Genomic DNA, 12,955 nt, shown 5'->3' with positions numbered 1-12,955 from the left:
TCTTTTCTTATCAGTTTTTCTGCATATGGGTTTTGGCCTACACTTGAATACATTTATGGACATCTTATCTCCCATACACACAGACATACACAGACACACACACACACACACACACACACACACACACACACACACACACACACACACATACACACACACACACACACACACACACACACACACACACACACACACACACACACACATACATACACACACGCACACACACACACAAACACACACACACACACACACACACACACACACACACACACACACACACACACGCATACACAAAGAGCAGGCACACACACTCATGTACACATAAGCACTTAGATCCCAATTTAGAGATTAGGCGCCAGTCATATTGTATGCACATCGACACACACAGTTTCGTTGAAAAGTTAGCGATTGTACAACTTCATCTTGACAATCAGAATGATTGATCACACTGTGCAGATTGTTGCTCCACTCTGTGTGTGTGTGTGTGTGTGTGTGTGTGTGTGTGTGGAAATGCACACATGCATGCATTTTATTGGAAAGTTATCAGCTGTTATACATGTATAGTGTCTTAGATTTATGGTCACCAATATTTGGTTATGTCGATTTATTTCTATACGTTTCTTTCTCCTTATATATGTATGTCTCTTCTGTGAATATGATTAAAAAGTAGGGTGGGGGGCAGGGGGGGACAATGTTTTAATTGTTCTTGTTTAATCTTATTTCAAATTGGAGTTCTTTTATCAAAGTTATTTTGGGTGAGCATGCATTGGAAATATATTTTGTTTCTTCTTGCATGCTGTTCACAAGTTTTGGTGTTTTTACGATTTTCTTTGCACATTGTTTGTTTTTGTTTTGTTTTGTTTCTTGTTGTTGTTGTTTTGTTTTTGTTTGTTTTTTGTAAAAGGGTTACCTTGATAATCTGATGGAAAGATTAAAGCTGTGCTAGCTGTCTTGATACTCTGATGGAAAGATTAAAGCTCTGCTGGCTGTCTTGATAATCTGATGGAAAGATTAAAGCTCTGCTGGCTGTCTTGATAATCTGATGGAAAGATTAAAGCTGTGCTCGCTGTCTTGATAATCTGATGGAAAGATTAAAGCTCTGCTCGCTGTCTTGATAATCTGATGGAAAGATTAAAGCTGTGCTCGCTATCTTGATAATCTGATGGAATGATGGAAAGATTAAAGTTGTGCTAGCTGTCTTGATAATCTGATGGAAAGATTAAAGCTGTGCTAGCTGTCTTGATAATCTGATGGAAAGATTAAAGCTGTGCTAGCTGTCTTGATAATCTGATGGAAAGATTAAAGCTCTGCTTGCTCTCTTGATAATCTGATGGAAAGATTAAAGCTCTGCTAGCTGTCTTGATAATCTGATGGAAAGATTAAAGCTCTGTTGTTTGAGACTGTGCCAGCAAGACATGGCCAAGAAAAAAAAAGACCGAAAAAAGTCTGCACCTGTCAGCTTTTACATCAATAGTGATATGCTACTTTTACAAATTGATCAACCAGCATAAACATAAACCTGTTTCTTGACATTCTGATGAAGAAGTAGAGAAAAGAAAATAACAAATGAGTGAAGTAAAATAAACAGTCATAAATTTAGATTGAAAGAAAATTAATGTCATGTCAAGAATCAAAGTATGTTATAGATCTAAAAAATAATAAATAAATAAATAATTTTTTTTTTTTTTTTTTTTTTTTTTTTTTTAAACAGCATGTCATGGAACAGGCCAACTGGTTCTGCTAAATACACAAGAAGATTAATTTGAAAATCTGTCATGTGTTAAGTAATGTTTGAAGTCTGTATATATGTATCCAGAAAAGAACCCCTGAAAAAGAGACAGACAGCTATCAGAGTCTGCCATAGATCTGTAAAAGAAACTCTTGTCTGACAATCAGAATCAGAAAAAAAGCTGCAGGCCAGTACCACCATTGTCTCATAACTAAACAGGCAGAGCTCACAGAAAAAAAGGAAGAAGTCTAGCTGTAAACAACAGATTCAAGATACAAGAATACTTTTATAATCTCTTGAAAGAGAAATTGTTCACACTTTTCCAAACAAAAACATGACTTTGAAAAAGGAGTAGGCATTTCATCCACAGAACAACACGCAAAACTTTTTATAATGACTAGGACTGTGAATGATGTTTTCTTTTTTAATATTGGCATGCTTGGCTCATGCTGCCTGGCTGGTTGTGTTGTCGCTGTGTTAAGTTTGCCTTGGTTTTGCTTGCTTGTCTAGTGAAAAGTCCACCCCCAACCCCCTACTCACAACTGGTCTCCCCAGAGGCTACATCGGCCTCGTTCTATGAGTCTGAGGAGACCTCGAGTGGGTCGGTGCCACCAGAGTTTCAGCCGAGGTCTGGAACTCTAGGTGGGTGTGGGGCCATGGCTCCGGTGGTTCGGATCTCTGATCCTCTGTACGCTGCCATTCCTGACCTCAACGCGCATGTCTCTGCTGAGTCTGCTAGTTGCTCAGGTAGTCTGCTGAGTGACTCTGCTAGAGTGTGGTGCCGTCTTTTGCTTGCTCTGTGTGTGTGTGTGTGTGTGTGTGTGTGTGTGTGTGTGTGTGTGTGTGTGTGTGTGGATGCCTGTGTGTGCAAAGCTATGGATGACTTGCATGTGCAAAATCCTGAACAATTCAATGTTTTGTGTGAAACAAGCATGTACGTTTTTACTTTTCCTTTCATGTTTTTTCTTCTTTTCTGTTTTTTCTTCTTCTTCTTCTTCTTCTTCTTCTTTCTTTCTTTCTTTTTTTTTTTCCGGTTTTTGTTAGCTCAACATATCGAAGCAAAAGAGTGTGCATGTCTACTTTCATTGCCATGGGAATGATGTCACTGACTGAATACCCTGAAAAAATTGTTTCTCTCTTAAATATCATTCGTATATATCTATATCTTTTTCTTCTTCTTTTTAAATTAATTAATTAATTAATTATTATCAGAAAAGGGTAAGTGATTGATCTGTTTATCCTCCATACCATCTTTCTTCTTTCTGTCACTTCTGTTCCTTTCTTTGTGATTGCTTCTTGTCTTTCTGATCCACCCTATGCATAATTTTTATTATTGATCACTGTAGAAAATATCTCTAAAAAAATTATTAAAAAAAAAGTGTGATGTTGAAAAAGATTGGTTTATACCTGAAGGATAATGTCCTTTCAGGTTTCTTTAAACACCTTCCAGATGTCTGAATAAGCAAGTGAGATAGAGGGTGAAAGATAGATAGATCTGTGTGTGTATGTGTGTGTGTGTGTGTGTGTGTGTTTTCATGTGAAATTATTTGAGCAATCTCCATAGACCACCTCATGCACAGATACTAACATTATCCCATGATCTTTCTTTCTCACTCTCAGTCTTTATGTCTGTGCCACTTTGTCTTCTTCAGTTGCTCTGGCTTTGGCACTGCCCATATGTTCGCCTGTATTTCGTTTTTCCTGTATCCCTCTCGTGCACTCTCTTTCTTGGTCTCTGTTTATCTCAGTGTCCGTCTGTCAGTCTGTTCCTCTCTCTCTCTCTCTCTCTCTCTCTCTCTCTCTCTCTCTCTCTCTCTCTCTCTCTCTCTCTCTCTCTCTAACCCCCCTCTCTCTTCTCTCTGTCCTCTCTCTCTCTCTCTCTCTCTCTCTCTCTCTCTCTCTCTCTCTGTCTTGCTCTGTGCATGTAGGTGTCCACTTTTCATATATAATCACAATTGTGGATAGACATTAAACAGAAGAACGAACAGACTTGCGTATGCTTACATGCATGTGTGTGACAGTGTGGAACATCATTAGAGAAAGTGTGTGAGAGCACTGGTTGACGAGGAAGTGTAGTAATTGACAAAAAAAGAACATGGATCATTGTAAAGAAAATAGAACATGGATCATTGTCATGATGATAGCACATGGATCATTGCCATGATGATAGAACATGAGTCATTGTCAAGAAGATAGAACTGGTATTGTTAGTCATGCAGATACAACATCAACCATTGTCATGGAGATAGATCATGGGTATAGAACATGCATCACTGTCGTGAAACTGTAACATGAATCATAGAACACGAATAATTGTCATGAAGATAGAGAACACTGATCCTTGTCATGCAGATTGTCTTGAAGAAGGACACTCACAGAACGGTTAAGATGTTCATCTGCCAGTACCGTGTCTGTGAGGGTAAGGGCTGGAATCTTGGACATTCCCTTTCTCCCAAGTTTGACTGGAAAGTCTAACTGGAGCATCATTAGGCTGAGATGATAAAGTCAGGTTCCGTTTGCAGCATGCACTTGACGCACTGAAAAAGAACCCATGGCAGCATAAGTTTTCAAAATTCTGTTGAAGAAGTCCACTCTGATAGGTACACAAATAAACATATATACATACATATATATATGCATGCACTCAAGGCCTGACTAACACATTGGGTTGTGCTGCTGTCAGGCATCTGCCTGGCAGATGCGGTGCAGTGTATATGGCTTTGTCCAAATGCAGTGACACCTCCTTGAGAAACTGGAACTGTCATGAAGACCGTGTGCTGATGATAGAACATGGGTCATATAACACAGCATTGTGATGACAATAGAACATGGATCATAGAACACAGAATGTTGTGTTGACAATAGGACATGAATAATAGAACTCAGAACATTGTGATGACAATAGAACATGAATCATAGAACGCAGAACATAGTGATGACAATAGAACATGGATCATAGAACGCAGAACATAGTGATGACAATAGAACATGAATCATAGAACGCAGAACATTGTGATGACAATAGAACATGGATCATAGAACGCAGAACATTGTGATGACAATAGAACATGAATCATAGAACGCAGAACATTGTGATGACAATAGAACATGAATCATAGAATGCAGAACATTGTGATGACAATAGAACATGAATCATAGAATGCAGAAGATTGTGATGACAATAACACATGGATAATAGAACACAGAACATTGTGGTGACAATAAAACATGGATCATAGAACACAGAATGTTGTGTTGGCAGTAGAACATAAATCATATAACACAGAACATTGTGATAATGATAGAACATGGATCATAGGACACAGAACGTTGTGATGATGATAGAACATGGATCATAGAACACATAGCATTGTGACGACAACAGGAAATGGGTCATAGAATACAGAGCATTGTGACGCTGACAGAAAATGGATAATAGAACACAAAATATTGTGACGATGACAGAACATTGATCATAGAACACAGAACATTGTGATGATGACAGAACATGGATCATAGAACACAGAACAGTGTGACGATGACAGAACATGAATCATGGAACACAGAACATTGTGTTGACGACAGAACATGAATCATAGAACACAGAACATTGTGATGATGACAGAACATGAATCATAGAACACAGAACATTGTGCTGATGACAGAACATGGATCATAGAACACAGAACAGTGTGTTGATGACAGAACATGGATCATAGATACATTATGAAGACGATAGAACATGGATCACAGAACACAGAGCATTGTGATGACGATGGTATGGTCACTGTCGCACACACACACAGGGGGCAGTGCTGTGGTCAGTCCCACCGGCACCTTGACCAGTCCCACTGTGGTCCAACAACAACAACAGCAACAACAGTACCAACAACAGTACAGCTACCATCTACAGCAGCAACAACAACAACAACAACAGCAGCAGCAGCTGCAGCAGCAACAACAACAACTGCAACAGCAACAACAACTGCAGCAACAACAACAGCTCCAACAACAACAGCAGCAGCTGCAGCAGCAACAACAGCAGCAGCTGCAACAACAACAGCAGCTGCAGCAGCAGCAACAAGTGCAGCAACAGCTTCAGCACCAAGTCAGTGACGGTTCGCTACACATAGACACCAGTCACAAAATGCTGTCACCGGCTGCTCAGGCCAGAAGTCCTTCCTCCGCAGGGAGGTAGGCTGGAGTTGTTTTTTTTTCATGCATGTGTTTGTGAGAGGTGTGTGTGTGTGTGTGTGTGAGAGAGAGAGTTGTGTGTGTGTTGTGTGTGTGTATTGTGTCTGTATGTGTGTGTGTGTGTGAGGGATTGATTGAGAGGAGCAAGCGCATGTATTTATGTGTGACTGTGTACATCCTCACACACACACACACACACACACACACACACACACACACACACACACACATAGAGAGAGAGAGAGATATATATATATATAGAGAGAGAGAGATAGATTGATAGATAGATAGAGATGGATATAGGTATGTTTTTACCTGCCCAGTCTTACCTGATTTTACCTGACGTTTACTCACTGGTTGCTATTAAACCAGCCTGTAAAGCTTTCACTTCTGTACCCTTCCCTGAAGAAGCTGTTTTTTTACATTGAAAATTTGCTGCTTTTTAAGAATACAAGTTTTAAGACATGCAGAGCCTACTGTTGTGTGTGTGTGTACACACACACACACACACACACACACACACACACACACACACACACACACACAGATAGATAGATAGATGATTGATAGAAAGATGTTTGTGTATGTTTGTGTGTATGTGTGTAGTGAATGTATATGTATGTGAGTCTGTTTTATGCAGTGTGCACTTGTTAGTACACACACATGAGCTTGATAACAAAATAATTCATATGCATACATCTGTCTGTGTTATGTGTTCAGCTGTGTGTGAATGGGTATATCTGTGTGTGTGTGTGAGTGTCAACATGTATTCAGAAATAGAGAAGCTGTACCAGTGAATGGTCAGTGTGTGAGTGTCAACATGTATTCAGAAATAGAGAAGCTGTACCAGTGAATGGTCACTGTGTGAGTGTCAACATGTATTCAGAAATAGAGAAGCTGTACCAGTGAATGGTCAGTGTGTGAGTGTCAACATGTATTCAGAAATAGAGAAGCTATACCAGTGAATGGTCACTGATCGTTGTGTGTAAAAACATGGCGTGTGTGAGTGTCAACATGTATTCAGAAATAGAGAAGCTATACCAGTGAATGGTCACTGATCGTTGTGTGTAAAAACATGGCGTGTGTTTGTGTGTGCACGCTTGCGCGCATGTGTGTGGGCGTGTATGTGCGCGCATGTGTGTGTGTGTGTGTGTGCGTTTGTGTGTGTGTGTGTGTGTATGCATGCACCTGTGCATGCATGTGTGTGTGCATGTGCATGTCTGTGTGTGTGTGTGTGTGTGTGTTGCAGTCCCTCGTCACCTGGCAACCTGACCACCCTGAGGCAGGATCTGACCACTGCCCACTCCATGTCGGGCAGCGCCGTCCACTCCCACTCCCTGACCGGCCAGAGCTCACCCAGCGTCTACTTCGGCCTCTCACGCCGCGGCAGTCTCTCCTCCCTCGCAGGTGTGTAGTGAGGGGCCATGGGCCTGCCATCTGGTGTGGGGGGGATTTTGTGGCATGGAAGGGTATTTGACAGCATTTGGTGTGGGGGGTTATTTACACACATCACGTGGAGTGATGGCCTAGAGATAATGCGTCCGTCTAGGAAGTGAGAGAATCTTGAATGCGCTGGTTCGAATCACAGCTCAGCCGCCGATATTTTCTCTCCCTCCACTAGATCTTGAGTAGTGGTCTGGACGTTGGTCATTCGGATGAGATGATAAACCAAGGTCCCATGTGCAGCATGCACTTAGCGCATGTTAAAGAACCCATAGCAATAAAAGGGTTGTTCCTGGCATAATTCTGTAGAAAAATCTACTTCAATAGGAAAAAACAAATTAAAAAAAGCTGCATGCAGGAAAAAATAAAAAAAAGGGTGGCGCTGTAGTGTAGCGACGCACTCTCCCTGGGGAGAGCAGCCTGAATTTCACACAGAGAAATCTGTTGTGATAAAAAGAAATCAAATACAAATACAACTACAAATTTAGCACATGGTGTTGGGGATATTGTGGTACAGACTGGTATTTGACACGGAATGCTGTGGTAGTTATATTGGCATAGAAGCGTATTTGACAGCAGATTATGTGGTGGTGGTTGTGGCGCGTAGATGGGTATTGACAGCAGATTCTGTGGTGGTTATTGTTGTATAGACGGGTATTTTGCAGCTTAATGTGTGGTGGTTATTTTGGTATAGAATGGTACTTGACTGTGTAAGCTGTGGTGGTTATAGTGGTATAGAGGGGTATTTGACAGCAGATTCTGTGGTGATTATTGTGGTATAGAAGGGTATTTGGCAGCATATGCATGGTGTGATGATTACAGAAAGATATTTGACAGCATATGGTGTGGTGATTTCAGAAAGGTATTTGACAGCATATGGTGTGATGATTACAGAAAGGTATTTGACAGCATATGGTGTGGTGATTACAGAAAGGTATTTGACAGCATATGGTGTGGTGATTTCAGAAAGGTAATTTCAGAAAGGTATTTGACACCATATGGTGTGGTAGGTATATAAGGATATGTAACAGCATATAGTGCAGTGATTATAGAAGGGTATTTGACAGTATGTGGTGTGACGGTTATGTAAGGGTATTTGACAGTACGCAGTGAGGTGGTTATTTAGAGGTATTTGACAGCATATGATGTGGTGGTTATAGTAATATAGAAGGGTATTTGAAATGTTTACACAAGTAGAAAGGGTATTTGACTATTTCCTTATGTCTGGTAATGGGGTCACTCTGGCAGAGTGTTCACCAGTAATCAGGGTTTACACTGAGTAAACATTAAATAAGTGGACGTAATTGCTTGTGTACTCATGACAAGAATATACGTTTTAAGTACTGAATGCAAATGAGAAGGTAGAATAATATATTAGAAAGTAATGGATTTTATGTTCTCTCTATAGATTTTGTCAGTTTCACTTTCTCACTGCATTCGGACAAATCCATAAATGCTCCACACCACACCTGCTAGGCAGATGCTTGGCCAGCAGCGTGACCCAACACGCTTAGTCAGGCCTTTTCTATAACATTTTATTTTATTGATGGAAAATAAAAGAAGAAACTGACATCATATGTTGTTGTTTTTCTTTATAAATGTTAGAAAAAGAAAATAAAAGAAGTAACTGAGGTCATGTTCTCTGTAAGATTTTTTTTAACTGTTTATTCGGGAACGTGTGAATGTTTCAGACCCTGACATGATTCCCACAACACCAAAGTAAAACAACAGAAAAACTTATTTAACTGTTTGTTATTCCGGAACGTGTGAATGTTTCAGACTCCGACATGATTCCCACAACACCAAAGTTTGTGAAAGACACGTCCAAGTTCTGGTACAAGCCCAACATCACGCGGGAGGAAGGTGAGACCTGCATGCTTCTGTATCCATCTGCCTTTTTTTTTTTTTTATACTCTTTCTTCCTCTCTCTCTCTCTCTCTCTCTCTCTCTCTCTCTCTCTCTCTCTGTGTCTGTCTCTGGAATATAAAAAAATGTTATATATATATAATTATATGTGTGTATGTATGTGTGTGTTTGTGTGTGTGTGTGTGGACCTGAGTGCATCAGAGACAGAGAGGTAGACAATAGTAATAATAATAATCATCATAATAATAATGATCAAATTCCAAAAGAACACTGACGTCCACCCCCTGCCATCACTTCCAAGTCATCCTGTACACATGTTCCTGTTGTTGTTTTTTCTCAGCGATCGCACTGCTGCGAGACCGGGCGCCAGGCACGTTTGTCATCAGGGACAGCAACTCCTTCCCTGGCGCTTTTGGCCTGGCCCTCAAGGTGGCTCAGGTCCCAGCCAACGTGCAGAGCAAGCCCTCCAGTGAGTGAACATGTACATTGCATTGTGTGTGTGTGTGTGTGTGTGTGTGTGTGTGTGTGTGTAGTCACATTTTGGTGTGTGGAACAAGCTCCCTGTGTGTGTGTGTGTATGTAACATAGATGTAATGTTTTATGTTAACAAAAGCGTTTTTGTAAAGCACCTAGAGCAGATTTCTGGATAGTGTGCTATATGAGTATCCATTATTATTATTATATTATTGCTTGTGGTCCTTTCTTGATGCTGCAGCCCCTCACAGTGACATTTTGTGCGTTCATTTACATTTGTCACCTTTTGGCAGAATGGTTCAGACGCTCATCTGCCAACACAGAGAGTCTGCGAGGGTCTTGGTTTGAATCCTGCCGTCGCCCTTTCTCCCAAGTTTGACTGGAAAAATCAAATTGAGCATCTAGTCCTTCGGATGAGATGATAAACCGAGATCCCCTGCGCAGCAGCCACTTGGCACACTGGAAAAGAACCCATGGCAATGAAAGTGTTGTCCTCTGGCAAAATCATGTAGAAGAAATCCACTCTGATAGGTACACAAATATGTGTGCACGCGCTCAAGGCCTGACTAAACGCGTTGGGTTATGCTGCTGGTCAGGCATCTGCTTAGCAGATGTGGTGTAGCATGTATGGATTTGTCAGAGCGCAGTGACACCTCAACAGCAACTGAAACTCTTCTTCTCATGCCCTTGTGTGTTATGTTGTATGTCTTTTTTTGTCTTTTTTTTTAATGAATCAAAGATAACTATGTTTAATTTGATTTTTATGTATTGTTATGTGTTCAGTATTTACAGAATGAATGAATAAAAAAAATAAACATCAGAAAAAAAGACATGTTTGTAGTCAAGAAAATTCCTATCTTAATTTTGTATAGTGACTGTGCCTGTTGTCTCCCTCTTGGGTTGACATTGCTGTTTACTGAGTGTTGATTTTTTTTTTTTTTAAAGAAAAAAAGAAGAAAAACACACACATGCATGCACGCACTCATCATAAACATGTGTAAACACACACACACACATATGCACACACACACACACACACATACACACATTGTATGACAGTTCTATTCTTCCCTTTTTAAACGATTTGAGCATATGATAAGCCATAAAAAACACAGACATCTTTAAAACTTTTTTGTTTATCATGCACATGGTTCACATACACAAAAAGAACAACAGACAAAGAAACAAAGACTGGAAAAAAAGATACATATTCATTTAGAATACTGTGTTTGTGTATTAAATACACTGTTCCTTTTTTCTTTTCTTTTTTTTTCTTGACAAGAAAGGGTGCAGTAGCTGAGTGGTTTAAGCATTGGACTTTCAATCTGAGGGTTCGAATATCGGTAACCGATCATGGTCGGTAAAGGGTGGAGATTTTTCCGATCTCCCATGGTCATCATATATGCAGACCTGCTAGTGTATGAACCCCCTTCGTGTGTATACGCATGCAGAAGATCAAATACACATGTTAAAGATCCTGTAATCCATGTCAGTGTTCGGTGGGTTGTGGAAACACGAAAATACACAGCATGCTTGAACCACGACAGGGCCATCAGCAAGTCGATGTTGGTTGTGTAATGGAAAGAAAAAAAATGAAACAAGAAACCCAGGAGTGAATGGGGACCTGGCTTCAGTCAGGGAAGGTTTAAAGTGACAGAAGGAGAGGACTGGGCCCCACCTTCCTATGCTGAGCCCTGGACACAGTGGATTTGAACTAACTTCCCCCGATGGCCATAACAGGCAATGGGACCTTCAACCTTTATCTAATTCTTTTATAACAAGAAATCCATTTCATTTTCATTTTTGTTCTTTACAGTTCAGTTCACATCAGTTACTTAAGGAGGCGTCACCGCGTTCGGACAAATCTATACACACTACACCACATGTGCAAAGCAGATACCTGACCAGCAGCGTAACCCAACACATTTAGGCCATGAGGGGAAAATAAATAAATAAATAAAATGACATGAAATAAGATACATAAACAGATGAATGGATAAGTCATTAGATTAATGAATAACAATAAGAAATGATAAATGAAACAGAAATAAGAATTAGATTGAATTAAATCAAATTAAAATGAAAACAAATAAGCAAATAGATAAAGAAATGAAACAATGAAATGTAGAAGAAAGAAAAAGAACAGTAATGGCAATATTAATGAATAAATGAACAAGAATATTTAGCAAATTTTGTTCTTTACAGGTGACCCCCAGTCAGAGCTGGTGAGACACTTCCTCATAGAGCCGACCCCTAAAGGCGTGAGGCTGCGAGGATGCAGCAATGAACCCACGTTTGGTGAGTGCTGTAACACACACACACACACACACACACACACACACACACACACACAACTTTTTTTTAACAGTTGTGTTGTTCATATTGACATAGAACTGTCCAGTATGAGGGTTGGGGTGAGGTTGTTTTTGGTTAAGTGTTGTTGTTTTTTTGTTTTATGGATGTTGTTTTTGTGGAGATCTGAGGGATTTTACATGCACACATATCCACACATTATTATTTTGTTTTGTTTGGCTTTTTCAAATGTCATTGTAAGTGTGACTCTCTCTCTCTCTCTCTCACACACCTGTGTACAGGTAATTAATATGCTGAAGAGAGCGTCATGAAAAGCAGTTGACACCTGTCGTTTGTGACCTGTGTACAGGTAGTTAATATGCTGTCGTTTGTGACCTGTGTACAGGTAGTTAATATGCTGTCGTTTGTGACCTGTGTACAGGTAGTTAATATGCTGAAGAGAACGTCATGAAAAGCAGTTGACACCTGTCGTTTGTGACCTGTGTACAGGTAGCCTGGCAGCCCTGGTGTACCAGCACTCCATCACACCTCTGGCACTGCCCTGCAAGCTGGCCCTGCCTGACGCCGGGGGTCAGTGCGCCACACCTGGCTTTGTCACTTCTGTTGCGCAATTTTTTTTATAGGCTTGAGAGAGTGTGTGTGTGTGTGTGTGTGTGTGTGTGTGTGTGTGTGTGTGAATGAGTGGGTGAGAGAGAGAGAAGAGAGGAAAGAGAGACATTTTGGTTGCATGAAGCTAACGGGCCACAATCTTTTATTTTTGTTGTTGTTGTTGTTGTTCCTTTCTTTTCTTTGTTTAGTGCTTACCATGAACCTCTTCATTGCACACACCCCACCCCATGAAAAAAAAAACACAAAAAAAATGTATCAAAAAAAAAAAAAAACAGGGAAAAAAAGAAGCAATATAACCAAAGGAAAAAAATATTATATTTGTGT

At 40.2% G+C, this 12,955-nt stretch overlaps 1 protein-coding gene across 16 annotated transcripts in view; it reads left to right on the top strand.

Moving 5' to 3' along the window:
• LOC143280562 (tensin-3-like) overlaps positions 1–12,955 on the top strand; it is a 614,920-nt gene that overhangs the window by 595,435 nt on the left and 6,530 nt on the right. For 13 of the 16 annotated variants that reach the window (XM_076585299.1, XM_076585321.1, XM_076585307.1 and 10 more), the window contains 7 exons: positions 2,243–2,479; positions 5,539–5,926; positions 7,176–7,333; positions 9,149–9,232; positions 9,576–9,704; positions 11,915–12,007; positions 12,512–12,592. In XM_076585299.1, coding sequence (XP_076441414.1) covers positions 2,243–2,479; positions 5,539–5,926; positions 7,176–7,333; positions 9,149–9,232; positions 9,576–9,704; positions 11,915–12,007; positions 12,512–12,592 — 1,170 coding nt within the window. The remainder of the gene's footprint in view (positions 1–2,242; positions 2,480–5,538; positions 5,927–7,175; positions 7,334–9,148; positions 9,233–9,575; positions 9,705–11,914; positions 12,008–12,511; positions 12,593–12,955) is intronic. The other 3 variants (XM_076585372.1, XM_076585292.1, XM_076585274.1) reach the window with 1 other exon arrangement.

The sequence above is a fragment of the Babylonia areolata genome, chromosome 1, assembly GCF_041734735.1.
Source record: "Babylonia areolata isolate BAREFJ2019XMU chromosome 1, ASM4173473v1, whole genome shotgun sequence".
NCBI classification, from domain to species: Eukaryota; Metazoa; Mollusca; class Gastropoda; order Neogastropoda; family Buccinidae; genus Babylonia; species Babylonia areolata.
This window is presented reverse-complemented; position numbering and strand designations above follow the sequence as displayed.